General features: G+C 42.7%; 3 protein-coding genes across 3 annotated transcripts; all 3 read left to right on the plus strand.

Moving 5' to 3' along the window:
- The first annotated feature begins 101 nt into the window (after positions 1–101).
- Positions 102–3621, plus strand: LOC128503306 (major histocompatibility complex class I-related gene protein-like). Its single transcript, XM_053473350.1, has 6 exons — positions 102–250; positions 1362–1625; positions 1897–2172; positions 2498–2770; positions 2949–3056; positions 3499–3621. The coding sequence occupies exons 1-6, from the start codon at positions 205–207 to the stop codon at positions 3531–3533; spliced, it is 1002 nt and encodes a 333-aa protein (XP_053329325.1). The 5' UTR covers positions 102–204; the 3' UTR covers positions 3534–3621.
- A 5860-nt stretch (positions 3622–9481) lies between these two features.
- On the plus strand, positions 9482–18820 carry LOC128503331 (major histocompatibility complex class I-related gene protein-like). The gene is made up of 6 exons (XM_053473379.1): positions 9482–9671; positions 13968–14231; positions 15709–15984; positions 16680–16952; positions 17033–17143; positions 17693–18820. Exons 1-6 carry the CDS (start codon positions 9602–9604, stop codon positions 17704–17706), a joined length of 1008 nt encoding a protein of 335 aa, XP_053329354.1. The 5' UTR covers positions 9482–9601; the 3' UTR covers positions 17707–18820.
- Positions 18821–21469: 2649 nt separating this feature from the next.
- LOC128503896 (BOLA class I histocompatibility antigen, alpha chain BL3-6-like) lies at positions 21470–24929 on the plus strand. The gene is made up of 5 exons (XM_053474091.1): positions 21470–21533; positions 22343–22600; positions 23200–23414; positions 24242–24491; positions 24793–24929. The coding sequence occupies exons 1-5, from the start codon at positions 21470–21472 to the stop codon at positions 24927–24929; spliced, it is 924 nt and encodes a 307-aa protein (XP_053330066.1).
- Positions 24930–27278: the final 2349 nt, after the last annotated feature.

A 27278-nucleotide genomic window follows, 5' to 3' on the forward strand; every position in this document is an offset into this window, starting at 1 on the left:
CGGCAAAAAAAATTACCAAAAATAAACTTTCACTTCTCCATTTTAACTGCACTTCTACCTAGCAACAGCGTATGTCATTAACTGCTAGTTTTCTTATTGGTTGTTGGCACTGTTACATCGGTCGGTGTTCTTACAGGAACAGATCTCGATTGTCGGAGTTGAGTTGTTTTGGTAACGATGTAGCCGAATGAAGAGACGGTAACTATGTTGCTCCCCATTTTCCTCCAGTTTTTAGCCGTAGTCCATTCTGGTGAGTATTAATATGTGTGTAATTACGTGCGTTTCGGCCATGTTACCAGGGTGTTACCGGAGCCTCCGGGAAACCCAATCATTTTATATGTGATTTTAATCATAATGGATAATTGTATTATTCGTGAGAGCTCTGGAAAGGCCGGAACCCCTGTCAACAGATGCTATACCCTTACACACATCGTTCAGCAAAAGCATGGCCGTTGGGTGAAAAATGCGTAGGTCAAATCCTGCTGCGTCGTCTTATCCGTCAGCTCCTCGCGTTCAGCGCTGTACTTTCTGGACACTTTTCTCCATTTGCTATATGGAGACCGCAACATTTTTTGTAGTATTGCTATTGTTATATATAGGTTACAATCTTATAAACTAATATATATATTCCATGTATAAAGTGGATGTAGAGGCAAGGTGATCAATATTAACCTTGTTTTCATATTACTACCCAGAATCCCTTGGTGGGTGTAAATTGGTTTTTAATAATATCTCTGCTAAAATATATTTGTGTATATATATATATCTGTATATACATTTTATATATACATATACAATTATTGTGTTAATAATAAAAGAAATGAAAACTAAACGTTTAGTTTTCAAGCCCCCGCTCACCCTTAGCTGTATCCAATATTGTGTGGTATATATTCGGTCCATAAACCTTCCTCATCGCTCCCATTATTAGCATTTGTCATGTCCAGAGATACAATCTTTTGGGAGGCAACACCAAGAACATGGCCAGGGGTTAGATTCCACAAGAGTTTATAACTTGGTTGAATAGCCATTTAGAAGAATAATATATTCTATTTATATAAAGATGGAATTTTCTATTGGCTATGAGGTCATATTCTGATGTAATGGAAGGAAGTTTTACTCTACTGAAAGGCTGGTAGATAAATAGAATGGAGGAGGATGATACAGTGAGGGAATTTAACATGTATGGGATAGACATACGGCTCCTGAATCTAAGACGAGACCAACGATTGATTAAGGAGGAGCAGGAGGAATGGGTGACTAGATGGGGGCCAAACGTGCCTCTCTGCAGCAGATGTTCTATAAACATTTGGGACCCCTGTGGCATTCTGTATCTGTATGACTGTTAAACTTCTCTCCCACAGCCAGGCAGGTTTTGCAGTTTTATGTCACCGCCGTGTCGGCCCCCGTCCCTGGGCTGCCGCTCTATTCAGTTATCGGGTATGTGGATGACGTGTTTATTGTGAAGTACACGAGCGAGTCCCGAAAAGCCCAACCTGCCTCCCAATGGCTGGAAGATCGCATCGACCCCGAACACTGGGAGATGCTAAGCCGACTTGCACAGTATTATGAAAATGGGCACAAGAGCTTCATGGCAAATTTTCGGCGCCTTGTGAACCAGACGGAAGGTATATTCACTAAACTGGGAGTTTGCATTATAAAGGGCCAGCCCTGGGAAGCTTCTCCTGCAAGGGGAGCTGGAGTGGCCCTGCATTATGCATAGGTAATATTGGGCAAGGTCATGTCTTTTATGCCACATTGTACTGGGCCAACTTACCCCATTTTGAAAAAGAAGCTCATTAGGCTTTTGCCTTCGTAATGCCAAACCACATCAAAGGGTTAAATGGTTCTTCCCTTCCGCAAACTCCTCAAATGACATTGTATCTATATTTTTCACAGGTATCAGCGTATTCCAGGTAAAGTTTGCGTGTAACGAGCATGAAGACGGCAGAGTTGGCGGATACCTAGAATACGGGTTTAATGGGAAAGAATTTGTTGTTTTCGATCAGAAGAAATTAATCTACATTCCGGCATCTCATGAAGCTCAGGTCATAACGCAGCAGTGGAACGGCAAGGAATATTCTGGTCACAACGACAAGAATTTGATGGAGAAGGAATGCATCGGATGGATGAGGAAATACTTTGAGCTTGGAAAATATGTTTTGGATCGAAAAGGTTAGATGTGAACCATTTATGGTTTGAATTAGTTGGAATACCAGTGTTCTCAGTGTTCTTAAATGTCAATTTAGTCAATTCCCGGGAGGATGCAAATGACACTGGTGATCTTGGCCATTGGCAGAACCGATGACCTCTCTTCTCCTTCTCTATTGGACGTTCCTTGCCCTATTTTCTCAGTCACCTGGTCATTTGTAGGTATTTCAACTACAACATGTCTCCTGATTATTGGACTGTTGCCGCCTGCCCTGACTTTATCCTTGTGCTGACACCATGCAAATGCTGTACAGTTTAACAGGTTTCATGGTTTCTGTTTCTCTCTCAGTTCCTCCACAGGTGAAGGTTACAGAGAAGGCATCAGGTGGGGTCACTAAGCTCCTCTGCCACGTGTATGGGTTTTACCCGCGAGACGTGGACGTGAAGTGGATGAGGAATGGCACTGATGAGGTTTATTCCGACGAGGCCAAACAGATCCTCCCGAATACTGACGGTACCTACCAGATCAGAGCCAGTGTGGAGGTGACACCGAGGGAAGGGGACAGTTACTCCTGCTATGTAGACCACAGCAGCTTGGAGAAGGAACTCATTGTTCCCTGGGGTGAGATTTGATTTGTTAAGAAATATTAACATTAATATCAATATGATCAATTAATATTCTAGCAATATTTTCATTTTAACAAATTCCAAACTGAGCTCAAACACATTGTAATGATTTTAATTTCTTCACGTAACGCCCATCAGTCGTCGGTGCTCATTCCATTTTCTTCTGTAAGCAGAACCCAGGATCTCACCCCATGGATGGACAGCGCTTGCCGTCGGTGTCGTTCTTCCACTCCTGTTTGTCATTGTTGTGTCTGTTCTGTTTGCGCGGAGGCATTTCTCTGGTGAGTTCAGGAATATAAGTGCATTACATGTAAGGGTCGCATTATCATCATTATACGACTTCTATGTATTTATTATGACTTCCTAGAATATTTTAACCTGAAAACCTAAAAGATTGCCCTTCCCTGCTTGTCTCATTGCTGTGGAGACAAATTGCCCCCAAAATTCTGTACAGCCGGTCTCATGAGCTTTTCTGTGAGGTCATGTTCAAATGTGGCACAAACCTCTTCCTTTGTGATTGGTCCAGGGAGATTTATATTGCAACTTTCTTAATTAAATGTATATAAAACCATTTTACTTATCTAAATGTCACCTAGGCAGCTGCCCTGTAATATTGTTCCCTCTCATTAGGTTTTAATATAAAACCCCATAACTGGTTTTATTACTGTGGAAAATGTTTTATTTTTGTAAATGGTGATTTACAACTATATTCTTGTTTTTTAGGTCACAGACAGAAGGTGAGCACAGAAGAAAGTTGAAGAAAGTTGCATGTTTTCATCATATAGAGTTTTTAATATTTTTAAATTACAAATGAGGCATAGTAATAAAACTGAAACATATCAGGAAGCAACAGTAAACAGTTTCAGTGTTGTGAATGCTGCAAGAATGCCACCTGGGGTTGGGGATAAGAGGCAAGTACTGTTTTGGGAATGTCCAAGGGGACAGGAGAAGAGGCTGGGCGATTGTTCTCTTCTTTCGCCTCCTGAAGTCTGTCAATGGTGGAAGTGTCTTGAATCAAGTTGAGGATCTGCCTGCGACATATTGGCCTGTACTCTCTTCAAAACAGGTGATTTGTACGAAACCACATATCCTTAATATAACACATTAGGTTTCAGACTTCATCAATGGCACCACGGTGTCCACACAAAATAAAGTAGTAAGAGAGGAACTGCCTCGCTAAAGACTTTTTAAGGTTCTCAACAAAATGTATTCAAAAAGACCATTGGGTTACCATGCCAATAAAACCTTTTAGAGAGGCATGGCCTTACCATGTGCCCCCCCTGCATTGTTGCCCTGTGGGATGGAGGGGTTACTGAGTATTATAAGTCCCCCAGGTAGAGGTGGATTCAGTCCATTGGAGCACCCTGTGGCACTCAAAAGATGCAACCCGTAGGGAAACAAGATTACCTTTTATTACTCCATACAGGGTTGTGAAACAGTTCCCTTGAGCTCTCATCTTTGGCCAGGGGAAAGTACCCTATAGAAATACATGTCTGATGCAGACACTAAACATAAATTAACATCTACATCGGACTCCCCAACTGGAGAGTATAGCAGTACTGAGCAACTGACGGCATCATAAAGTATGAAGAAAATAGAAGGGGTATGGCTTTGCCAAATTAAAAATCTCTAAAAGCACCAAGTAAACTTGGTGACCCCTCCAAGAACTATCCCTGAAATATTAGGAAACAAAAACATGAAAAACCACACATATAAGAAAATCATAGAGAAAGCAATGGAGATACTGGGAATGCATAAATAGACTACTCAACTCACAAGTAGGGTGTCAGGTAGACACTAGACTGCTTACATCTACTCCCCTAGAGAGACCAATCGAAGGATGACCAGATACTAGGTTATACAAGTAAAAGAGAGGCTGACTTCTACCTGGTAAAGCTTGATGAAAATAACAAAAATGACATGAAAAGCCATTCCATACGGGAGAAGGTCCTGCCCTACCTAAAGAAATACTCAAAAAAGTGCCAAAAGTACAAATAAAAAAGTGGCATTCAAGCCCCAGCACTCCAGCTGTCACTATAAAACTTACCTTTGGTCAGCAAGGGCTACTGAGAAAGAAAAAAAAATGTTGTTTAAAGGGCCCAAGTACAGAGCCCAGCGTCCCATCAGCAGATCAAAGATGTGGACTCGCCCAGGTTGGACCCTCTGGGACACAGTCAGAGCCGGCCTTAGGTGTTCTGGCGCCCTGTGCGGACTACTCCTCTGGCGCCCCCTATCCCCAAAAAAATGGGAAAAAAAAACTATCTATCCCCTCTCCCCCTTTATCACTATCTACCACCTCTGCCCCTTCTCACTGCCTTCCCCCCTCTGCCCCTTCTCACTGCCCCCCCCTCCTTCTCACTGCCCCCCCCTCCTTCTCACTGCCCCCCCTCTGCCCCTTCTCACTGCCCCCCCTCTGCCCCTTCTCACTGCCCCCCCTCCTTCTCACTGCCCCCCCCTCCTTCTCACTGCCCCCCCTCCTTCTCACTGCCCCCCCCCTCCTTCTCACTGCCCCCCCCCCTCCTTCTCACTGCCTTCCCCTCTCCCTACTTCTCATTATCCTTACTTACCTTGTTGAGTCCTGCGGTGGGAGCGGGAGGCGTCCGTCTTCCCGTTCTGCCGCGGAGTGCGCTTCACAGCTGAGCGTGAAACATGGAGAGTGAGGGGCGCCGAGCGGTTGCTGAAAACTTCACGAGCGGCAGCTCGGCACCCCTGTCCGGGACTTAAATTAAAACATCGGGGGGGGGGGGGGTTGTTTTAACTTTATTTAACATCCTCCATGTTAAATAAAGTTAAAAAAAACTTTATTTAACATGGAGGATGTTAAATAAAGTAAAAAAACACAGAAACTCTCCAACATTTTGTGGAAATCCTCCCCAGAAGAGTGGAAGCCGTTATAGCTGCAAAGGGGACCAAGTTCATATTAACCCCTTCAGCTCCGGGACGTACCTGGTACTTCCTGGTTACTGGTCCCCGGTAGACCGGGACGTACCAGGTACGTCGAAGCCGAAAAGCGGTCCCGCGTCGCACTTGACGCCGGGATCGCGAAGGGCTGGCTGCTACTGACCGCTGGGCGACCCCAGCGATCGTGCAGCAGCCAATCGGCGTCACTTTCATGCACGTGATCGCTTTAAAAGCGAATCACGTGCATGCTTTTGAATATTGACAGATACAATGTTTGTAAACATTGTATCTGCCTATATTACCCTGTCTCCCTCCTCCTCACTCGTGGTTGTGAGTTGGAGAGAGACAGAGCACGTTGTCCCAGAGAGTCCCGAGCGATTATTATTAAAAAAAAAAAAAAAAATTATTTTTATATCATTTTTTCACTTCTGATCAGTGTTCTGATCAGCAGCATTTGACCCTAAGGGGTTAATTCTTTTTTTTTTCCTAAAAATTGTGGGTGGGTGGCTGTGGGTGGGTTAGTTAGTGGGGAATTGATTAGTTAGTGGGGAATTTATCAGTTAGTGGGGAATTGATTAGGTAGGGATTAGGGTTAGGGTCTAGGGTTAGGTAGGGCAAAAAAAAAAAAAAAAAAATATAAAAAAAAAAAAAAAAATATGGCTAAGTTTTATACGGTGGAAGAGGCATATACAATGTTGGCCTCAGACACTGACACTGCGTCAGACTCTGCAACTGACACTGCGTCAGATTTTGATGTGGGCCAGTTTAGCAGCAGCTCTGATGATGCTGCACCCCCAGTTAAAAGGAGCCGTGTTGCTTCTACTCCTCCTGATCCCTCTGATGAGTGGATCCCTGCAGCTGGCACTTTTCCAGATGTTCCCCCCTTCACTGCCAATTCCGGCATTCATCTGGATGTCGCAGAATATACCCCATGCCAGTTTATGGAGCTGTTCATGGGCAATGAGTTTTGGGAGGCATTAGTTTACCAGACTAACTTGTACGCTGCCCAGGAATGTAGAAATAAAGCAAATAAGCAAAAGGCATGGACTCCCACTGATGTGTGCGAGTTAAAAACATTCTGGGCACTCACCATGATAATGGGGATAATAAAAAAGCCCACTTTTAAGTCGTACTGGAGCACAGACCCCATTATTTCAACCCCAATTTTTTCCAACACCATGAAAAGGGGAAGGTATGCACTCCTCCTCCGCTTTTTACATTTCAATGACAATACCCAGTGCATTCCCAAACATGACCCCACATATGACAGGCTTTTTAAAATTCGCCCCCTTATTTCTCACTTCCAAACTAAATTTGCTGCCGTTTATACCCCCAAGCGAGAAATTAGTATTGATGAGTCCCTAATGAAATTTAAAGGCCGGTTAGGGTTCAAGCAATACATTCCCTCTAAACGCTCCCGGTATGGGGTAAAATTTTATAAATTATGTGAGAGCAGTAGTGGCTACACATATTCCTTCCGGGTTTATGAGGGGAAAGATGCCAAGCTTGACCCACCAGGTTGCCCAGACCATCTGGGCGTAAGTGAAAAAATTGTCTGGGACCTTGTTTGCCCCTTACTGAACAAAGGGTACCACTTGTACATGGACAACTATTATACAAGTGTCCCTTTGTTCAGGTTGTTGTTTTGCATGGACACCTTGGCCTGTGGCACCATAAGGCAGAGCAGAATAGGGGTCCCAAAACAAATTAGGGAAACCAAACTAAAATATGGGGCATCCTTAGCTTTACGCCAACAAGAAATTTTGGCTGTAAAATATAGGGACAAGAAGGATGTGTGCATGTTAAGCACGATTCATGACGATGCCACTGTTCCTGTTCCTGTCCGGGGCAAAACTCAGTTCCAAAGAAAGCCTACCTGCATCAAGGCCTACAATAGGCATATGGGGGGAGTGGATTTGGCCGATCAATTATTGCAGCCGTACCTCATAATGAGAAAAACCAATACGTGGTATAAAAAGGTAGCCATTTATATAATGCAGATTGCAACTCATAATGCATTCTTACTTTTTAAAAAAATACACCCTGCCAAAAAAAACACATTTTTATCCTTCCAGTTTTTGTTACTCAAGGAAATCTTGGGTCCAGCAGCACAAGGCCCTTCAGCATCTCTCGTAATTCAGGAAGAACATTTCCCCTTCAAATTTCCTCCTACCTCCAAAAAATCAAAAACACAAAAACGGTGCAGGGTGTGTTATGCCAAAGGGCACAGGAAGGACACAGTATTTTACTGTTCTGGTTGCCCTGATAAGCCCGGTCTGTGCATTGGCAACTGTTTTAAAGAATTTCATACAGTTGCCAGGTACAAAAAATAATTTCATTTTTTCTTAATCTTAATCTTAATCTTTCTTACAGTTGCCAGTTACAAAAAATTATTTCATTTTTTCTTAATCTTAATCTACTGTTCTTAATCTACTGTTCATAAATATATACTATTTTGGGGTACTTTACAGTGGGGGGCTTCCAAAATGTCCCAAATGGGATATGGGCCCAGTAAACCAATTCCTGAAAACTTGCGCATGTTCCAGTTATGGCCTCATGGCTTCCTCAAAAAATGCATGAACCATGCATGTGAGGCCTTGTTGGAATCGGGGGATGTTGGTGAACGAAATGTGGTGTTTTCTTCCACTGTTGCACTTATGGTGTGCAAGAAATTCAGTGCAACATTGAAATGTATGCGTTAAAAACGCAATAAAATAATTTCCCTGTGAAGTTTGGCAGACATCAGTGAAGAAATGGCTAGCTGAAAACTGTCAAAACTACCCTAGTTGAACACCTTGACTCGTCTACTGTTCATAAATATATACTTTTATGGGGTAATTTACAGTGGGGGGCTTCCAAAATGTCCCAAATGGGATATGGGCCCAGTAAACCAATTTCTGAAAATTCCAAATGTGAAAACGAAAATGCGCATGTTCTAGTTTTGCCCTCATAGCTTCCTCAAAAAATGCATGAACCATGCATGTGAGGCCTTGTTGGAACCGGGGGGTGTTGGTGAACACAATTTAGTGTTTTTTTCTGCAGTTGCACATATTCTATATAAAATAGAATAAAAAATCTAAAGCAACATTGCAACATATGCAAAAAAACCAAAAAAATATAAAAATACCTCAAAATTTGGCAGCAATTGGCGATAAAATCCCTGTTTGAAAAGTGTCAAAATTACCCTAGTTGTACACCTTGACTTATCTACTGTTCATAAACATATAATTTTGGGGGGATAATCAGTATCTGTGACGACTATTGCTGTTATTAGACTACCATGCCAAATTTGAAAAAAATTACATTTCAAAAACGTGATGCATGCCTTGCAATATTTGCCCTATACCGGTCAAAATAGATAAAAATCCTGGCCATGTTGGGTGGTTTCCAAATCAGGACAAGTTAATGAATATATTTGGGATAATTTTTTCCCATTGGTTCAATGTGTGTACAATTTGTATGTATACAAAACTGTAAAAAAATGCGTTTTTTTCATTTCCCCCCCACTTTTTCCAGTTTTTTTCAAATAAAACAATGTACTACCCAGCTTAATATGGTATCAAATGAAAGCCCTACTTGTGCTGAAAAAAACAATATATGATTTGTGTCGGTGCACCAATTGATAAGAGAGAAATTACAGTTGAAGACAGACATGGCAAAAACACAAAAACGGCTCCGGTCCTTTAGCGACACCCTAGCTTAAAAATCCCGGTCCTGAAGGGGTTAATATCTATGTATTTAGAATGCCTGTGGGCGTAACGGTCAGGTGTCACAATACTTTTGGTCATACAGTGTATCGTGATGGTTTATGTGATTCCTCCCAGCAACAGATGACAGTGTTTTTTCTTATTGGCTTCCTGGTATGCATGTGATTGGTCTCACCCTCGTCACAAAAAGTAAGTAACTGGAAGAAATAACCGAGAGAATGGACTCTTTGGGAAAATTCCTTACTTTGCTTGTCGCTCTACTCCGGCTTCCGTCAGCGATATATTCGGGTGAGTAATAATATCCAGCTTCTATCAGCGATCTATTCAAGTATTAATATAACGGCACATCTTGTAATTACGGGTGGATCATGGCTACAGGGTGTGGGAAGGCTTTGCCGAAAATGAAAGTAAAGTTTTCAGCTCCATTTTTGATTTTGTTTCTATTCTTTATTTTTATTGCCCTGAGGGGCAATTTTTTGGTTGTTACAATGTGTTAGTTTGAGGCTTGCTTAGAGGATCCATTAACCCTTTAAAGCAGATAATTCCTGTATGCCTGTATTACAAACCCACGTTATGCGTATGCCACGGGAGTAGCCATCTTAAAGGTGCTGTCCCACTTATACAATAATTGCACTCCGTAGTATGTATGCCGCACATAATGTTTAGCAATTTTATGCAATACAGAAATCTTTCAGAAATGATTCAGTATCTATGGCAATAATCGGTGACTGCTTATGTGTCACGTGACAATTAAGTGTTCCTAGCAAAAAATACAGCAGTACTACCCTGTTTCCCCGATAGTAAGACACCCCCGATTGTAAGACGTATCGGGAGTTTCAGAGGGGTCAGCTAATATAAGCCGTACCCCGAAAGTAAGACATATGTCTTACTTTCGGGGAAACACGGGGGATTTGCCTCCAGATTCTCTGCAGCTCAGTAGCGTACCTAGCGGGGGGCGGGGGGGGCGGTCCGCACCGGGTGCCGCTCATCACGGAGGTGCCAATTTGCCGGCACCCGGCACCCCTCCAGAGACGGACAGTAATGTCTGCCGCTGGAGGAGCCTGCTCCTCCAGCGGCGGACATTGCTGTCCGTCTCTGGAGGGGTGCCGGGTGCCGGCAAAGACCTCCGATACCGCTCCCATGCGATCCGCACGGCAACAGCTGCTGTGCGCCGGGGTCTGTTGTCAGATCCCGGCGCACAGCACTGAAGCCGCGCCCACCGCTGCCCTCTGAACCCGGAAGAAGAGAAGACAGATGAACAGAAGAAGAGGAAAAGAAGCTGAAAGAAGAAAGGAAAGGTAGGAAAGCATTAAGTGAGAGTGGATTGGTATGTGTGTGGATTAGTATATATGTGTGGATTAGTATATATGTGTGGTTTGGTATATGTGTGGTTTGGTATATATGTGGTTTGGTATATGTGTGGTTTGGTATGTGTGTGTGGATTTTTTCCCAATATAAGACATACCCCGAAAGTAAGACATAGTGGGGCTTTTAGGGATAAAAAGAAAGTAAGACACTGTCTTACTTTCGGGGAAACACGGTAGCAGTGAAACAGAACCTTTAACCCTTTGAGTGTCTTTTCCTCATGAGGGGTGTTTTTCAAACAAGATAAGATATTCACAGATATCTACTTTAGGGTAAATCGTGCAACCGATCACAAGGTGCAAACAAAACCCCCTCACAATTGTCTAGGGCTGCAACTAACGATTAGTTGGCCAATTATTTTTTCGATTAATCGGATAAAAAAATAAATGTACATTTTTCATTTACTTAAAATAATTTAATAAACAAACAGGATGTTAAGCAAATAGCAGAATCATTTTTTTATATAAAAATGCATTTCTTGTTTTTATTGCCCAACCTGCCCCCCTCCCCCAGTTATGCACATTTGAGCCCAGGCTTGCCACACTGCCTCCCAGACATGCCACTCCACCCTCCCACATATGCCTTATATACCCTTTATGCCTTACACTCCCTGATATGTCATTGTGCCCCCTGATATGCCTTATACCCCCAGATATGCCACTCCATCCTCCCCAGATATGCCTTATACCCCCCAGATATGACATAGTGCCCTCATAGATTCACAGACTTGTTCACAACACACTGACACAATACTTTTATAAATAAATAAATACAGGGTTAATCTTCACTGCCCCCAGGATTTAGATTCCCCTTAGTTCCCCCCCCCCTTTACCTCTAACTGCACCTTAAGTTAACTTTATTAAATTAACCCTCAGTCCTCAGCATTAAATTAACCTTAAACCATAACCACCCCTAAATTAACCCTAAAGACCCCATCAACCATAACTGCCCCTGGGTGGGGCCAATCATCCGTGTGACTGCAGGGAGGGACTGGGAAATAGTAACTGCTCTAGGTGACATTGATTATGGTAGGTGATCGGTTATTATCGATTTTATCGATTAGTTGTTGCAGCCCTACAATTCTCTGTAATTATTTTCCCATAATCTCCAAATCAAATCGTAAAACTTATAACTTAATTTTCTTAAAAGCCCCCATCTCTGGCCGTTGTTGCCACCTTCCCCAAAGACGGCTTCAAAATGGGTAGCCACTCTGGTTCTCAGAGTAAAGATGCTCCTCGGGGATAGAAAGGTTTCCCAAAGAACCGGACCGTTGGTCAGGAGACGACACACCAGACATGACACGACACACCAGTCAAGTGAACACACTTTATTGGGAAGGGGCATAGTTTAAGTAACGACTTTACCAGGGGAAGGGAAATTAAGAAACACAGGAAACAGGAAAAGGTTAACATAATTAACAGATAACACAATGCCAGGAATTACACAGACAACATCGGCATCAGCAAATAGCGAAAACAAAATAGCGAAAACAAAAGGGTTAGGGAAGTAGATGGTGAGTCATTCTTAATACAAATAGAAACGGAAACAAGAGGGCGAAAGTACACAATATTACCATTTTTCCCCTACAAGTCAATGTAACATCGCAGTCCCAATAACCTTCTTAAAACGGGGGTCCACAATCCGTTACACTAAATATAGCCAATAGATGAGCCAAGAGATGTACATACATGAAGACCGCACATGCAGCCCATTCCATTGTACAGCGCCACAGTATGTGATGGCCATACCTGGGAATTTCTGGTCTCCGGGTAAGTCAGTGGGAGCTCCCGCTGACGTCGGGGGGCCGTCTCACTGATGTTGGGGGAGTTTGCACTGACAGCAGCGGGAAAACCCCCTTTTAAAGGGAAAATGGGTGGGCTCCCGCGACCCGGAGGATTTAGGTCTTGACTCGGAGAACCGGAGAAGCAGTGCTCAGCCCGGAGAGTTCCCAGGTATGGTGATAGCGCTATATAAATCAATAAGTAACACAGGTCTCTCATTTTTATTAGGAAAATAGGAAATAAAACGGTCGTCATTTCAGTTACCATACCCACCTGCTCATTAACACAGTTCATTCACCCGTTCGCTCCGATCTGTCCTTCAGTGCAGCCGTGTCTTGCCAGGATCAAAGTGAGGAGATCAGTGCGAGGCTGTCTAATGTAATATAAAGCAGCTCGATGTGGAAGCCATTTCCAGCAGCAGTTTATGTTCTTCCGTGCATGGAGAAAGAGAACATGGAAGTATACAGATTCCAGTCAGATCCCATGGAGGTCGACAATAATCACCTTTTTGCATGCGCCTACCCAGAATCCCTTGTGGTTGTGGCTGCACCATAAGATTTCTGAGGAAAAAAAACAAGCCTTCTGGTTTGTCTGGTGTCTGTAGATGAGTGTTTAATAATACTTCAACTACCCCCTTAATTTTAAGTGGAAGGGCTGCTTCTCTGAACCTTTCGGCTCGTGGGAGCAGGGGCCTGACAAGCCCTCTCACTGCCTATTTCCCCTTTTAATGGGGGTGTTTCCTGCAATGTCAGTGGGAACGCCCCCAACATCAGCTGGACCGCCCACTAACACCAGAGCGCAGTCCTGGCCGCGTCCCTCAAGGGCAGCCTCTGGGTAGCCGGAGCCCACAAGTCCCCAGATATGACCATCAATGACCATTTCACTGGTCTGTATTCTATTTAAACAAACCCTTTCGTGTTTAGAGCATAGATCGTGCAATACATCTATTAGAAACACATCGTATGCTTATACCATGGAAGCGGCCATCTTTACTTCCTGCTCTTAGGATCTATAGGATTATTCCTCAACGTTAAGCTATCTCTCCTCTATTAACCCCTTAAGGACAATGGGCAGTCCCTAAACCCATTGAAAACAATGCATTTTGAGCCCGTACATGTACGGGCTTTGTCATGAAGGGGTTAAGTTACTGATTGTTGTTGGTTGGAGCAGGAAGCTTTTTATTGGTAACCAAGGAGCAGAACTTCAGAAGTGGAAATTAATCTGCTTCTCTATGACACAAGCTTCAGCATCCACAACATAAAGGTTGAAATAAATTACCTCCAGTAGTTTACATGAATTTGGGTTATCTTGGCTAATGTCAGGCTTTCTGACATTTAATAATATAACATTTAAAGAATGTGGAGAAACTAATGAAAAGGATTGGAGATAATCTGGAATGAGAATGACCCTTTAACTTCATCATTTATTTCTCCCACAGAAAGTTACTCCTTGAACTATTACATCACCATGGTCTCCTCACCCCTACCCGGGCTGCCCCTGTATTCAGTTATCGGATATGTGGATGATGTGTTTTTTGGGAAGTACACCAGTGATTCCCGAAGAGCACGACCCGCGTTGCAATGGATGGCAGAGCGCGTGGAACCGGAACACTGGCAGATGCTAGCCCAACTTGGACAATATTATGAAAATGTACATAAAATTTTCATGATGCAGTTTCGGAACCTTCACAATCAGACAAAAGGTAAAGAAATATATTCACCTCCCTCTTCTCATGTATCCTTTAACAGTCAGCATAACCTTTTCAGATAAAGCCTGTCTACAAATTGACCTCCATGAAACGTAACTAGCAGCAAGTCTTGTGCCAATTCCACTCACTCAGTTTCAGAGGAAAGCAAGTCCTGCATAATGCACGGTTTAGTCAGTGAAGTTCATTTCTAGAGAGAAGACCTTTAAATTCTTAAAATCATTTGTAGCATTTTAGTTTAGGAACATCAGTCCACCAACACTATACTCCCAAGAAACAACTCCATATGTCCTACCAACATTTCTACTATAGGGTGACCACATTTCCTAAATGCTATTCAGGGACACTTACTTTGACGAGTGCATTGCACCAATATTATGCTTGGGGGCATTTCAGTATTTATGCAATCACTGGCTACATAAAAAGGTCATACTTCTATACATGTCAGACATCTCTTTTATTGTTTCTCAATGAGCAGGAACTTTTAAAACATGTATAAATTGCTAACCATATACTGTATTTGCCCGAATATATATGCCCCCCCCCACGTTAAGTCTTTAAAGTGGGGGTGCGGCCTATAACCGGGGTTTAGTGCAGGGATGCGCCGGGACATGCAGTTTTTTTTTTTCTTTAGCATTTAGACCTGCTGTGGCCAAGCTGCAGGGGACCTGGATCCTTCTCTCTGGCAGCCGAAGGGCTTCTGTGTGAGGCAGACAACCCCTGCTGCTGCCAGGACTTCCGCCGGGGCTTCTATGACGACCTGACCTGGTGCTCCGTCAAAGTAGCCCTGGCAGCAATACCGGCCAGCAGCTGCGGTGGTAATCTGAGCACAGCTGGCAGACGGTGAACGGTGAAAGCACTCCAAATCTGTCAGATTGCGAGGACATCTCCTTGCACAGCCCTCTTCGGATCACCCCACAGATGCTGCTCTAAGATGCAACTAAGCAAATGTCAGGTAAATCCTACTAGAAGAGCTGAACTTTGTGAGAAATCACTTATAATGTAAAGTGAGAATGAGCTCTCATTCATCTCCCAGATTGAGGCTGCCCGGGACGCAAGACATGAAGCCTCATTGCGGGAAACGTGGTCATCCGAGTATGGTTTCATTATGATTTTTTATTATTTTATATAGCACCATTATATTTCACAGTGCTGTACAATGGGTGAACAGGACTAGTAATATAATAACAATTTCACTTACAGAAACAACAGGTGATGAGGGCCCTGCTCAAAGAGCTTACAACCCATAAAATCACAATAAATACGATTGTGGATACAATGTTCGTAGAAACCTGTTTATAGTAATATGGATGACACTGTGAAGCAGGACGCAGCGGCACAAACCTCAGCAGAAGGTTGTTTTGATGGTTGAGATGGCAGAGGTGCTATTGTTGTGCTTCGGAACATCAGAAACTTTTGAGTTTGTGTTCTGGAATATTAAAGGCTTAGCGGGTATTTATTTTCTGTGTTGCAGGTATCAGCGTGCTCCAGGTGAAGTTTGCCTGTCACAAGCATGAAGACGGTGGCATTGGTGGTTACCTGGAATTTGCCTTCAACGGGAAAGAGTTTGTTGTTTTCGATAAAGACAATTTAATCTACATTCCAGGAACCCATGAGGCTCAGGTCATCACAGAGAAATGGAACAACCGTGAATTTCAGGGCCAACGCAACAAGAATTTGATTGAGATTGAATGCATTGGATGGATGGATAAATATGTTCTCCATGGGAAACATTATTTGCTGAGAAAAGGTGGGCTCAGAGCTAGCGATCAAACCAAAACAAACTACTTTCTTAACTCCCCTTCTGTGGTTTGTGCATGGCAAAGCCCGTACATGTACAGGCTCACAATGCATTGTTTTTCATGGGTTTAAGGACAATCCATTGTCCTTAAGGGGTTAACTCATTTTTCAATAACTGGGTTGTTCTTCTATAATTCAGCAAGCATGATATTGTATGAGCTACTAAATATGTCCTGTTACACAAAATAAGAGTCTTTTAACTGTCCTACTTGCATGTAACTGATCATGCCCCAAATGAGGCTTGGTAGGAATGAACTCCCTGACTCCTGGGAATGTTATTTTTCCAGTGGGGGGTACAATGCCACTCCTGGTAGGCTTTAGTACATAAAATTACCTTAAAAGTAACTACTGTGTTTTCCTGGTTTATCTTGCTGTTGACAAATCCCCTATAACCATGTTCATTGTCAGCTTTGTCAGATCAGGTTAGGGTGGTGTTGGATGCCTCTGACCCATCGAGCGCCCAAGTGCTTTGAGTGATCATCTTGGAAAACAACCAAGCTGGAGACTTGTACTTCTTAGCTCTATGATTCACACTACCCCATCCTTAGTTTATTACTGAACCTTTACTGCCTGCCTTAACATACACCATCCTTCCGCTGGCACCAATCTTTGCATCTCAGGTTTCACTGTTCTTGCTTCTCTCAGTTCCTCCACAGGTGAAGGTTACAGAGAAGGCATCAGGTGGGGTCACTAAGCTCCTCTGCCACGTGTATGGGTTTTACCCGCGAGACGTGGACGTGAAGTGGATGAGGAATGGCGCTGATGAGGTTTATTCAGACGAGGCCAAACAGATCCTCCCGAATACTGACGGTACCTACCAGATCAGAGCCAGTGTGGAGGTGACACCGAGGGAAGGGGACAGTTACTCCTGCAATGTGGACCACAGCAGCCTGGAGAAGGAACTCATTGTTCCCTGGGGTGAGTTACATAGTTACATAGTTGTCTTTCTGAGAACCATCCCTGGATATTTCACCAATTTCATTCTCTTCTGTAAACAGAACCCACAATCTCAACCCATAGAGGGATTGCGCTCGCTGTCGGTGCCTCTCTTGTACTCCTGTGTGTCCTTATTGTTGTGTTTGGGGTACTTGCATATAGGCGCTTCCATGGTGAGTACAGGAATTAAGTGCATTACATGTGGTGGTTTTAATTATTTTATTTATAAAGCATCTCCCTCCTACTCTCTATATCTACAGAGAATACGTTTGCTTTATCACTTACATGGATGATAATGTAAGGAAGGGCGGTAATAATCCCTTTCAGTTTGCTGGTAAAGTAAACTTGTCATTCACTATAGATGACTAAGTCTGCTTCAGGTGAAGTAACATTTTACCTATACATGGGTCTGGGCCTGTGACCAAGTTTAAGATCTTCCCCGGTGCCTATGGGGCATTTATTGAAATGTCACCCTGTTCATAGCTAAGCAGCCCACTTGCATCCTACATATGTGTGCCATTCAGGTATAAACTGCCTTAAAATAAAGTTGAACCTATAACGTTACTAGATATTATCACTCACTGTTTATACTGTATATTCAGTCTGCCATTGACGAGGCTTTTAGCAGCAGATGCCCAAGTCAGGTTTCAGTCTTGTTAGAATTTAACATTTTCACCTTTTTTTACCGTTTTCCTTCTTGTCTGTCTGCATTCTGGTCACAGACTCACGGATATGAAATGAAGACCTGGAGGAGGCCACCTGTCTCCTATGCTACTTTGCTTAACAATGAGCCAAATATTTCAGAGGCAGAATGACGTCGGGGACCTGAAGAGGTTGCGTCTGGCGTAGTATATGCATTGGCCTGCCCTGCTTGTGTGGTTTTGCAAGAGTGCGTGTTTTATTTGCAGTTGGGCTTCACAACTAAACTGCGTCCATGTGCGGGTTCCATGAGCGTTTTTGGCACCAACACTTGTATAGAGCAGGGCCTCATCATCTGAGTTCCTCCGGGACTGGATCCTGGACTGTGTTCCAACGTGAAGTGTGCACATTCAGTCGCAGGGCTGCACATATTGGGAACCCTGGTCTGCAATTCTTATTATTTTTAGTGTTTTGATTTAAATCAGTGGGAATGAAATCACGTGATATATATTATACGTAATCTTGTTCTAGTCAGATCTAGGGTTATTAGAAGTTCTTCAAATTATTGTTGATTCTAAAATCTCTTTCCCGTTATTCCTGTACATGTTAAACTTCCCTTTTACTTCACCGAGTGAGAGCAGACGATGACCAAGCATTGTCCTCTCGCTGCTTCTGCTGTGAGGATCGCTTGGTTCATCTCCCATAGTTCTTCCAAAACAGAGGGGTCCAAAAGTCATGCTGAGCATGAATTGGCCGGTGGGGGAGATCAGACATTCTGCCCCGCGGCTTCGTCCTAGTCGTACTTATACCAGGATATATCACTAATTATATTAACAATTTGGCACTAGAAAATAATTTATGTGTCTCATAATGTACAGCAAGTATTAAAACTAAAGTTGGAGTTCGTGGTCTATGATGTTTGTCAATGTTGGCATTTCCAGGTCGTGTGAGAAGGAGCTTCAGAAGCAAATATTTAAAGATACAAACATCGAAAAGAAGCTATCGGCAATAGACTGTTACAGAACATTCCCTCAAGATCCTCACCCCATTCCCTCAAGATTGTAAGCTTGCGAGGCGAGCCTCTCCACCTAATGTATCGGTTTGTCTTAGTCTGTCAGTTCTCGTCTTGTCAGACCCCTTGTATATATGTATTGTATTAAGAGCTGCGTAGATTGCTGGCGCTATATAAATAAAAGATAATAATAACACAAATAAAAGGATTTTCCACAAAACTAATGTTGAGTTTTGCCTGAGTTCTGGAAGAGAAGGATAGAACACTCCAGCGAGGAAACCAGAAAACCGCTTGCCGGGTGTCATTATCTGTGAGTAAGGTGTGTAACCCGCGTGTTACCTGCTCCCTGCACAATAAAGATTGCGCTGGTGGGCTTCGCCAGTGGGCATATACCAAGAGGGGGTATCTGATCACTGACAGCATGAGGTCAGACTGTATTGGGGTATAGTGAGGATCTGATTGGTGGGTATGGACACAAGTATCAAGGAAGCTGTGGTCTGTGCCTCTGGTGTAATAAATGTCCTGTTAACTTTGCCTGAAACATTCAACATAAATCAGTAACTAACAGGGGAGATAGATCTTAATGGGGAGGAATAAGCATGGGGATCCAGTGAAAATGCAGAAGGCTGCCTATATGTATATGTTACATAGAAACATCAAATTTTACTTTGGTCCTTGGTCTCATCCTTAAGGGCCATATGCCTATCCCATGCATGTTTAAATTCATTCACTCTGTTAGCCTCAACCACTTCTGCTGGGAAGCGGTTTCACTTTTCTTAAAACCTCACCGCATTCAGCATACGCTTGCCCTTTCTTGTTCAGCTGTCAATGTCTTTGTTTTGGAGATATTAAGTTGAAATGTCTGGCAAGTGTTCTGGGGGGGGGGATGGTCTCATCCGACCATGCTGCCTATTTTAGGGTCATTTAGTGTATAGAACTGCAGAATGTATACTTTGCAAAAAGTTACTGATCTGCTTTAAAGTGACTTGAAGCTTTGGGGTATATAAATTAATTTAATGTCACTTTAATAGAGTCTGACACCCACTCTGTGTATCCAGTTAGATTAAGGTTAATAAATTATGTTTTCTCTTATTTGTATTTATTATATATTACATGTTCCTATATGTTTTTCACAATCATCTGTTATATCATTTTCTTCACTCCCCACACTGTTTAGCGGAATTTGGCACCAATATTGACTTAAATGATTCTTAATTTGCTGGGAAACAGGGCAGAGCAACTCCCTAAAATAATAGCATTACAATTCGGTAATTCCTGCCAATCTAGTAGAACCTGGCAGCATATTACCTCTTCTGTGAAGGGCCTGGTCTGTGACATCATACCTCCAAAAGTCCCGGTTTTCACGAGAGACAATTTTTAGGCACTGTGCTGCTGCCTCTGTGATAAAGAGCGGGGTGCCGCTTGAAACGCGTCAGATTTGGGGTTTCCTATGCACTTAGGTGTGAATTATGCTTTTTAATCATTTAGTAAATTAAATAAAGCTGGAAGTTTTTTTCAAGTGCTGGATCGATCCTTTTGGTTTTTACTGTGCTGCTGTCCCAGATAGCTGCCCTACTGTCGCGGGCAGTGGGCAACATGTGCCAGTTGGGGAGATCCTCTGTCTGGGCAGGGGGCATCAGTATACCTCCAATTCTGCCTCCTTGGCTTTGGGCCCAGCTCCACCCCTTCATGCCTTCCACCCCTTCTTTCCTTTTTGTCATCTTATACTGTCCTAGAATTTAAATTAATTGCGTATTGGAGTCCATTTTGCATGGAATCCAGTGTTTTTTGGCATTCTTTGGTTATTAGTTATCTGTATCTTTTAGCTCCTCCCCCGGCTGCCGTCACTGAATGCAGGAAGCATACTGCAGAATGCTTCTTCCACGCGCTACTTTTTTAGTCAACGGGATCTAAGCTGTCTTTAAAATGAAAGAAAGCTCCAGTAGCCAACAGCATGCTTGGTATCTGAACCCTGATGTTTAGCTTTGGTGAGCTCAATGTGCAAGACGTTTGTACTAATGACTCTTGGTTTCAGTATATTAATAACCCTGGTACAAAAAAACATTGTGAAACATGGTTATAATTCTTTATCCGACACATAGTATTGCAAGGATCACGTACCTCTGTACATATGTTCACATCTAAGGCACTGGCAGTAGACACACTTCCCGTGCTGTACCCTCTTAGGTTGGGTGAAGAAACACCGCTACTCGCACTGCAACAGTGTATCGATTATTGAACGCATCGGGAAATAATGTTTATCAAGTCCCAGCAAATCAAAAGAAGGGCCTTTCATTCCCTTTCATTCCTTTTCATTCCATCACAGGGAAGGATTTTGCCTCTTGCAGGGCAGGTCAAAGATCTTCTCAATACATTCTCCCAACCTGTTTGTGGAATATAGACCTGCCTGGTTTATCTGCCGGAGGGCGCAAATCATGCTTTGGTTGCTTTTATTCATAATAAGCTTTCATATTTGAATATTTTGGAATCGTCAGACTAAAGAGCAGGGGGGCAACTGTAGCTGCATGGCTGCCGCTTCTTGCTCGGTCATTCTTTACCATGCTTACAACTTCTCACCCATTAATTATATGTTTAGAATTGATTATGCATGACATATTATAAATTATATTATAAAATCTAGATGTATCCAGCACCACATTATTTTTACCTGGGACTTTCCTGGCCGGGTCTGTTGGCTCAGACACTCCTAGAAATATTGCACCAGATTAAGGGCTGGGTGAGGAGGTTCTCCCATCAAATTATGCCAAATTCTGGTATATATCAGGCTGCTCCAGTTCGACCAGGCGGAGGAACAACTGGAGACGGCAAGGACACCAGCGTATGAAACATGGGAACATACACGCTTACTGCCGTTCTTTTCATGGTCTCCTGCGTCTACCTGGTTTATTCTGGTAAGGAGGACATTCTTTTTTCTGCTGGGGGCTGAATAGTTGTGTGTAAATAAAAAAAAATGGGGAAATCTTCATTTGCCTTTGATATGATGGAGAGATAGACATTGGTTATTTCTTTTTAATTTACTTTGAGGTTATTATCGCCACCAAGACTACCGTTTTCCACTGCAGAAGTTGATCAGGAGGCAATTGTCTCCAAAATGCACGCTTCACTTGGTAAACAAATAAAACAGATAATGAAAGCAATAGATACGTGCCATCATGGCACCGGCTAATTATGTGTATGGTAGCCCTTTCTGTCTACAACTACAGAGAATAGGGAACATTGTGGCCTGTGACATGCTCTGGCCTAGGCTAATAAGTTGCCCCCTGCGTCTCAGGGGTTGTTTGGGGCACTTCCCATAAAGGACTTAAATACTTTTGTTTAATGTGGTACCACAATAGCTAGCAATGAACCCGCTCGGGATGGTGCTTTGGAGGGTTGCAATGAAGGGTTATTCATCTGGCTCCATGGAACTCCTAAAAACCTTACACTTGGTTTTAGACGGATCTAAGAAACAGCGCTCTCAGGACTCTTTTTTAGTCGCAGGCTACTACCTCCTCGGTGTCCAGAGAATTTAGTTTGGCAGTGGAGACCCTGGCAAGCGTCCGGGAAGGTGATGGGGAATGTATGTGTTTATTTGGCCCAAAGCCCAATGTGTATTGTTGAATGAGTTGAGCTGTACTCTACACTTTGGCAAATTGTCAATCCACCCCTGATCAGTGTGAACTTTTGTTATCTTGTTACCAGATTCTCTCTCTTCCCGCAGGTAGCCACAGTCACTACTTTTTCACAACCACAATCAACCAGCCATTACCTGGAGAACCCTCATACGTCACAACACGAGTCTTGGATGATATCATTCTTTATCAGTATGACAATATAAATAAGTTAATGGAAGTCAAAGTTTGTTGGTTCAAAGCATACAATGGCAGTTTACCAGCGCTGAACAATCAAATGGCTAGTCATAAAAACTCCACATTATCTCTTCTAAATAATATTACCAGCCTCCTGAATGAAACAGATGGTAAGTATCTGATGTAGTCGTTAAAAAGAATTGCCCTTTGTCTAGAAAGAATATACTATACAATCAGTACATATTAGTCAATGTACTTTTTCTGTACAACAATCCAATATTTAGATATTCTTCTGTTTGTTACCTTGATTTGTTAATGGTTTCCTTCTTGGGCAGTTTTGCTTGGTTTGGACAAAGAGTTTAGCTTTTAGGGCAGTAGAACCCTGCGATACTCTCATACCCAGCAAGATTCTGAGCTCCTAGAAATTAGAGGCATCAGAGTGGGGGGGGTGGAGGGATTCGGGACCTAAAGGAGGACTATGTTAAACACAGGCACGTCTTGGAGGTATAGAACTAGCGTATGCAGAACCGTAGAAAACATAAAAAAACAAGTTTGTAGTAATTTCATTTATAAGCTACATTCAAAAATTAGCTACAGTATCACACCGATATCTCAAAAATCTCAGTAAAGCCCCCAAACCATGCCTACAGTCACACCGTTACAATAATATGAAATGTTGGGAAATAAAAGAAAAAGAAAAGTAATTTAATCGTTTAACGGCATTGGTTCATGGAAAATAGGTTTCTGAAGCTGTTTTGCTTGCTAACAGGAGTTCATGTCATGCAGAATATAGAAGGCTGTGATCTGCATGATAATGGAACCGTAAATGCAATATTCAGAATAGTCTATGACGGGGAGCCCTTTATTACTTTCAACATGGAAACTGGAAACTTCACGGCAGATGTACCCGAGGCTCAATATTTTGAGGATCTAGCAAACCAGAATATGACTGAAAATGAAGAAACAATCCGTTTGCTCACAGAAGTTTGTCCTGAGCATATAAAAGACCTTCTCGTCCTTCAAAGCACATATACTACAAAAGGTTTGTAAAGTAAAGGAATTAAAAACTCAATGATATTCCCTGATTTTGGTAAAACATCAGTACCAAAAAGTGTCCACTAATATGTAACAAATCATGGAGTTTAATGCCGCAAAAGCGCAGACTCCATTGCTTTCTACACCTTCCCCGGCCAGTCAGGGGAGATCAGAGGATCCCTCAACAAATCCATGATCTCCACTGTCCGCAAACGTGGGACATTGGGAATGGGAAGCACCTCTGGGGGTGTCATCATCCATACAAAATCTACATCTTTACTATAAAAGGTAAATATTGGGGCCATAACAGTAAATTCGCTAGATTTACCTCTCCACCTGATGTATTGTTTTTTTTCTTAGTTTGTCAATTCTAGTCTTGTCAGACCCCTTGAATAAATTCATTGTAAGAAGCGCTGTGTAAAGTATTGGCGCTATATAAATAAAACATAACAATTAATAATAATAATGATAGATTCTATTGAACCTGGACCGCATACACTCATTGTCTGGTTTAGAAGGGGGTTGTTAATTGGATCATATTGTCTCCCAATAAGAATCCTCCAACTTACAATAATACAATAATTAATTGCTTACGTCCAATATTGTCCCATATGCCAACATTCTACACCTGTATACATATAGTATATGTGATAAGTGTATGTGTGTGTATGATTGGTGAATGTGCGCAGTCACATAAATTACCATATATAACATTGTAACTCCTGTCTGGCAATGAAACTGTTCCCACAGAAGCTCCGGTCATTTATGTTACGCAGAGATCCTCGAGCAATAACATGATAACCCTGGAGTGCAGGGCGTACGGACACTACCCCAAGGATATCCTCATGGTCTGGGAGAGAAATGGGCAGCAAATAACGGAGGCTGACGCCGAGATACTGACGCTGCCCCTCACCGATCAGACCTACCTGTCTGTGCTTTCCGTCAATGTCACCACAACGAATGAGGACACATTCACCTGTCAGGTGACCCACAACAGCACGGAGCGGCCCATACGGAGCCAATGGAGTAAGTGCAAAGATGGTACAACGTGTGTTGTGCGTCTATTAATAATCGTAAGCGCCAGCTCACATTAACACAGACAGTGTGCAGGAAGGGAGAGATTTCGGGGAGTTAATAGAGGGCCCTGGAAATTATAGTGAACATGCGCCTGAATATATGGAGTGTGGCTATTTAACCTTAAACGAATAGACCAGTGTTTTAACTTTATTTTTTGTACATATTTACACCTCAATTGTATCAATAGCACGGGGAGTGATATATCTCTCTCACTCCAACATTATGTATTCTTCCTTTTATTTAATTCCAGGAGCAACCAATGGCTTTGCCAGCCAAGGCCAAGAATTATCCGTGGGTGCCGTGATTGCAATCTGTCTTGCGGTACTCCTGGGGGTGACCATTGCAGTTTTTGGATTTCTTACTTGGCAAAGGAGCAGGAGGCAATGAATGAAATAGTCTGTCCATTGCCTTATTCATCATCATCGTCTCTATAATAAGACAGACTTGGGTAACTAAGTGATTAACGCAGTAATGGCTTTAATGGCTTTTCAAAGCTAAATTAATGGCAAAATGCCCACTTTAAGCCCTTTAGGCTATTTTAATGAAAGCCGGTGTTTTGCATGCACAGTCGCAGTATAATCAGTTTTACTACCAATGAGTTGGAAGAATTTGAGGTTGGAATATATTTGTCCCTAGCGATTCCCTGGTGGTCTAGTAGCTAGGATTCGGAATATATTTGTCCCGACCCGTATTTAGTCCGGTGCAATAGTAGTTTTTCAGTTTTTCTAGAGATAAAGAAGGCAGTCAATGTGAAAATTTGTCAAACTGTCAATCAAGGTTGCTTAGTATCCTCAAGTAACACAGTCCGTGTCTGCGGTACGGCAGGCTTTGTTATCTTATTAAAATGCATCGTTCAGGGCTGCACAGGTGTCCTCTTCGGATCTCTAGGTGGTTCTATCTAAAGATGAGGCATCCAAGGACCTGAAAGCTTAAGTAACTTAACATCTTTTGCCTTGTTGGACTAATAAAAAAGTATCAACTTTCACTAAAGACTCCATTCTTTCAATTGAGTTTCAATATAAAACATTTTACAAAATGTAAAGGTCTCTGCGTTGTTTTTTATGTTATTAAAGTCTTCAGAGGAAAGAATAAAATGACAGCACCTTCAATCCACTTAATGGTCACAATGGTTTATTCAAGCTGGAATTGGCTGGGATGGAAACACCATCAAAGTAACACCGCCACCAAGATTTGTTTTTCTAATTTCTCACAACTTACTGGAAATGACGTAAGGAATATTGGGGGAGGGGTATTCACCTGTACCTCGTGGTCAGTAGATGGTCTTTAAAGGATTATAAATGATTTTTAAATGCCCCAAATTTTTTAGTTTTGCATTTTCACATTGCAGGCGAGGATATGCAAGTTTTCATTCAACACGCGTGACCTCACTCGCAACATGTATCCGCATGCGCTTGCACAGATGACTGTGTGGAAAGTATCCCCCGACGCATCCGAGTCTAAAATTCAGGGTGCTGCGGGGCCGATGCTACATCAGGACTCGGTATGCTTGTCCCGTACGCAGATGTATCGATTATTATTATTATTATTATTATCTTTTATTTATATAGCGCCAACAGTTTACGCAGCGCTTAATACAATACATAAATTCAAGGGATATGACAAGACAAGAATTGACAGACTAAGACAAACCGATACATTTGGTGGAGAGAGCCCTGCTCGCAAGCTTACAATCTAGAGGGAAAATGGGGTGATAAACATAAGGCATAGAGAAAGGGTGAGAGGTATTGTGGGGGTATCAATGACAAGGATGTTCTAGCAGCTAAGATGGTATGCTTCTCTGAAGAAATGGGTTTTTAGATGTTTCTTGAATGTCGGGAGGGAGGTTGAATTCTGAAGGTTCCTTGGGAGCAGATTCCAGAGATACGGGGGCAGCTCGAGTGAAATCTTGTAGACTGGAAAAGGAAGAGGTGATAAGTGAGGAGGAGAGCCTTAGCCCATGGGAGGAACGTAGGGATCGAGTAGGAGAGTATTTGCTAATGAGGTCAGAAATGTACGGAGGAGCAGTATTGTGGATGGCCTTATATGTCAGTATGTAGGACAGCCAGGTGCTGGAGCTCTGGATTTATTACTAGAAATAAAAGCCCTTATGTTTTTTAGCAACAGTTTTAAACTGTAATTTTACCAACGTGGTTAACCTCATCCGGTGAAAATACAATACTTTGTACTCGACCACGCACATTCCCCTTAAACGATATGGAAAAATATAAATATTCATTTTAATTACTACTTATTATTTCCTGTGCCGGGGTGTGACACACGCAGGGCCGGCCTTAGGGGTGTGCGACTGCACAGGTCGCCATGGCAACAGGGGTGCCTGCCCGGGACTTAAATTAAAACATCGTTCTTTTTTTTTTTTTTCTTTTAACTTTATTAACAGCCTTCATGTTCAATAAAGTTTTTTTAAACTTTATTTAACATGGAGGATGTTAAATAAAGTTAAAACAAAAAAACCCCGATGTTTTTATTTAAGTCCCGGGCAGGGGCGCCGAGCGGTCGCTCGTGAAGTTTTCAGCAACCGCTCGGCGCCCCTCACTCCGGGGCGTTTCATGCTGAGCGCTGGAATATGGTGGCACCGACCTTAGGTGCCACTTAAACGGAGCTGAATTTTAGGGGTTGACGGGGGTCACGTAACATTAAGTGAACCGCAGTTGCAGCGCGGCTACATTGATGAACAGGCTGAGGCAGGGTAAGTGAGTGGCACGAGCATGTGTGAGT

The sequence above is a fragment of the Spea bombifrons genome, chromosome 8 (assembly GCF_027358695.1).
Source record: "Spea bombifrons isolate aSpeBom1 chromosome 8, aSpeBom1.2.pri, whole genome shotgun sequence".
In the NCBI taxonomy this organism is placed as follows: Eukaryota; Metazoa; Chordata; class Amphibia; order Anura; family Pelobatidae; genus Spea; species Spea bombifrons.

Coding starts and splice junctions, on each gene's coding strand:
- LOC128503306 (XM_053473350.1), top strand. CDS start 205: ATGTTGCTCCCCATTTTCCTCCAGTTTTTAGCCGTAGTCCATTCTG. Junction 251..1,361: donor TTTAGCCGTAGTCCATTCTG/GTGAGTATTAAT, acceptor TCTCTCCCACAG/CCAGGCAGGTTTTGCAGTTT. Junction 3,057..3,498: donor TGCGCGGAGGCATTTCTCTG/GTGAGTTCAGGA, acceptor CTTGTTTTTTAG/GTCACAGACAGAAGGTGAGC.
- LOC128503896 (XM_053474091.1), top strand. CDS start 21,470: ATGGGAACATACACGCTTACTGCCGTTCTTTTCATGGTCTCCTGCGTC. Junction 22,601..23,199: donor CCTCCTGAATGAAACAGATG/GTAAGTATCTGA, acceptor GCTTGCTAACAG/GAGTTCATGTCATGCAGAAT. Junction 24,492..24,792: donor GCCCATACGGAGCCAATGGA/GTAAGTGCAAAG, acceptor ATTTAATTCCAG/GAGCAACCAATGGCTTTGCC.
- LOC128503331 (XM_053473379.1), top strand. CDS start 9,602: ATGGACTCTTTGGGAAAATTCCTTACTTTGCTTGTCGCTCTACTCCGG. Junction 15,985..16,679: donor ACATTATTTGCTGAGAAAAG/GTGGGCTCAGAG, acceptor TGCTTCTCTCAG/TTCCTCCACAGGTGAAGGTT. Junction 16,953..17,032: donor GGAACTCATTGTTCCCTGGG/GTGAGTTACATA, acceptor TTCTGTAAACAG/AACCCACAATCTCAACCCAT.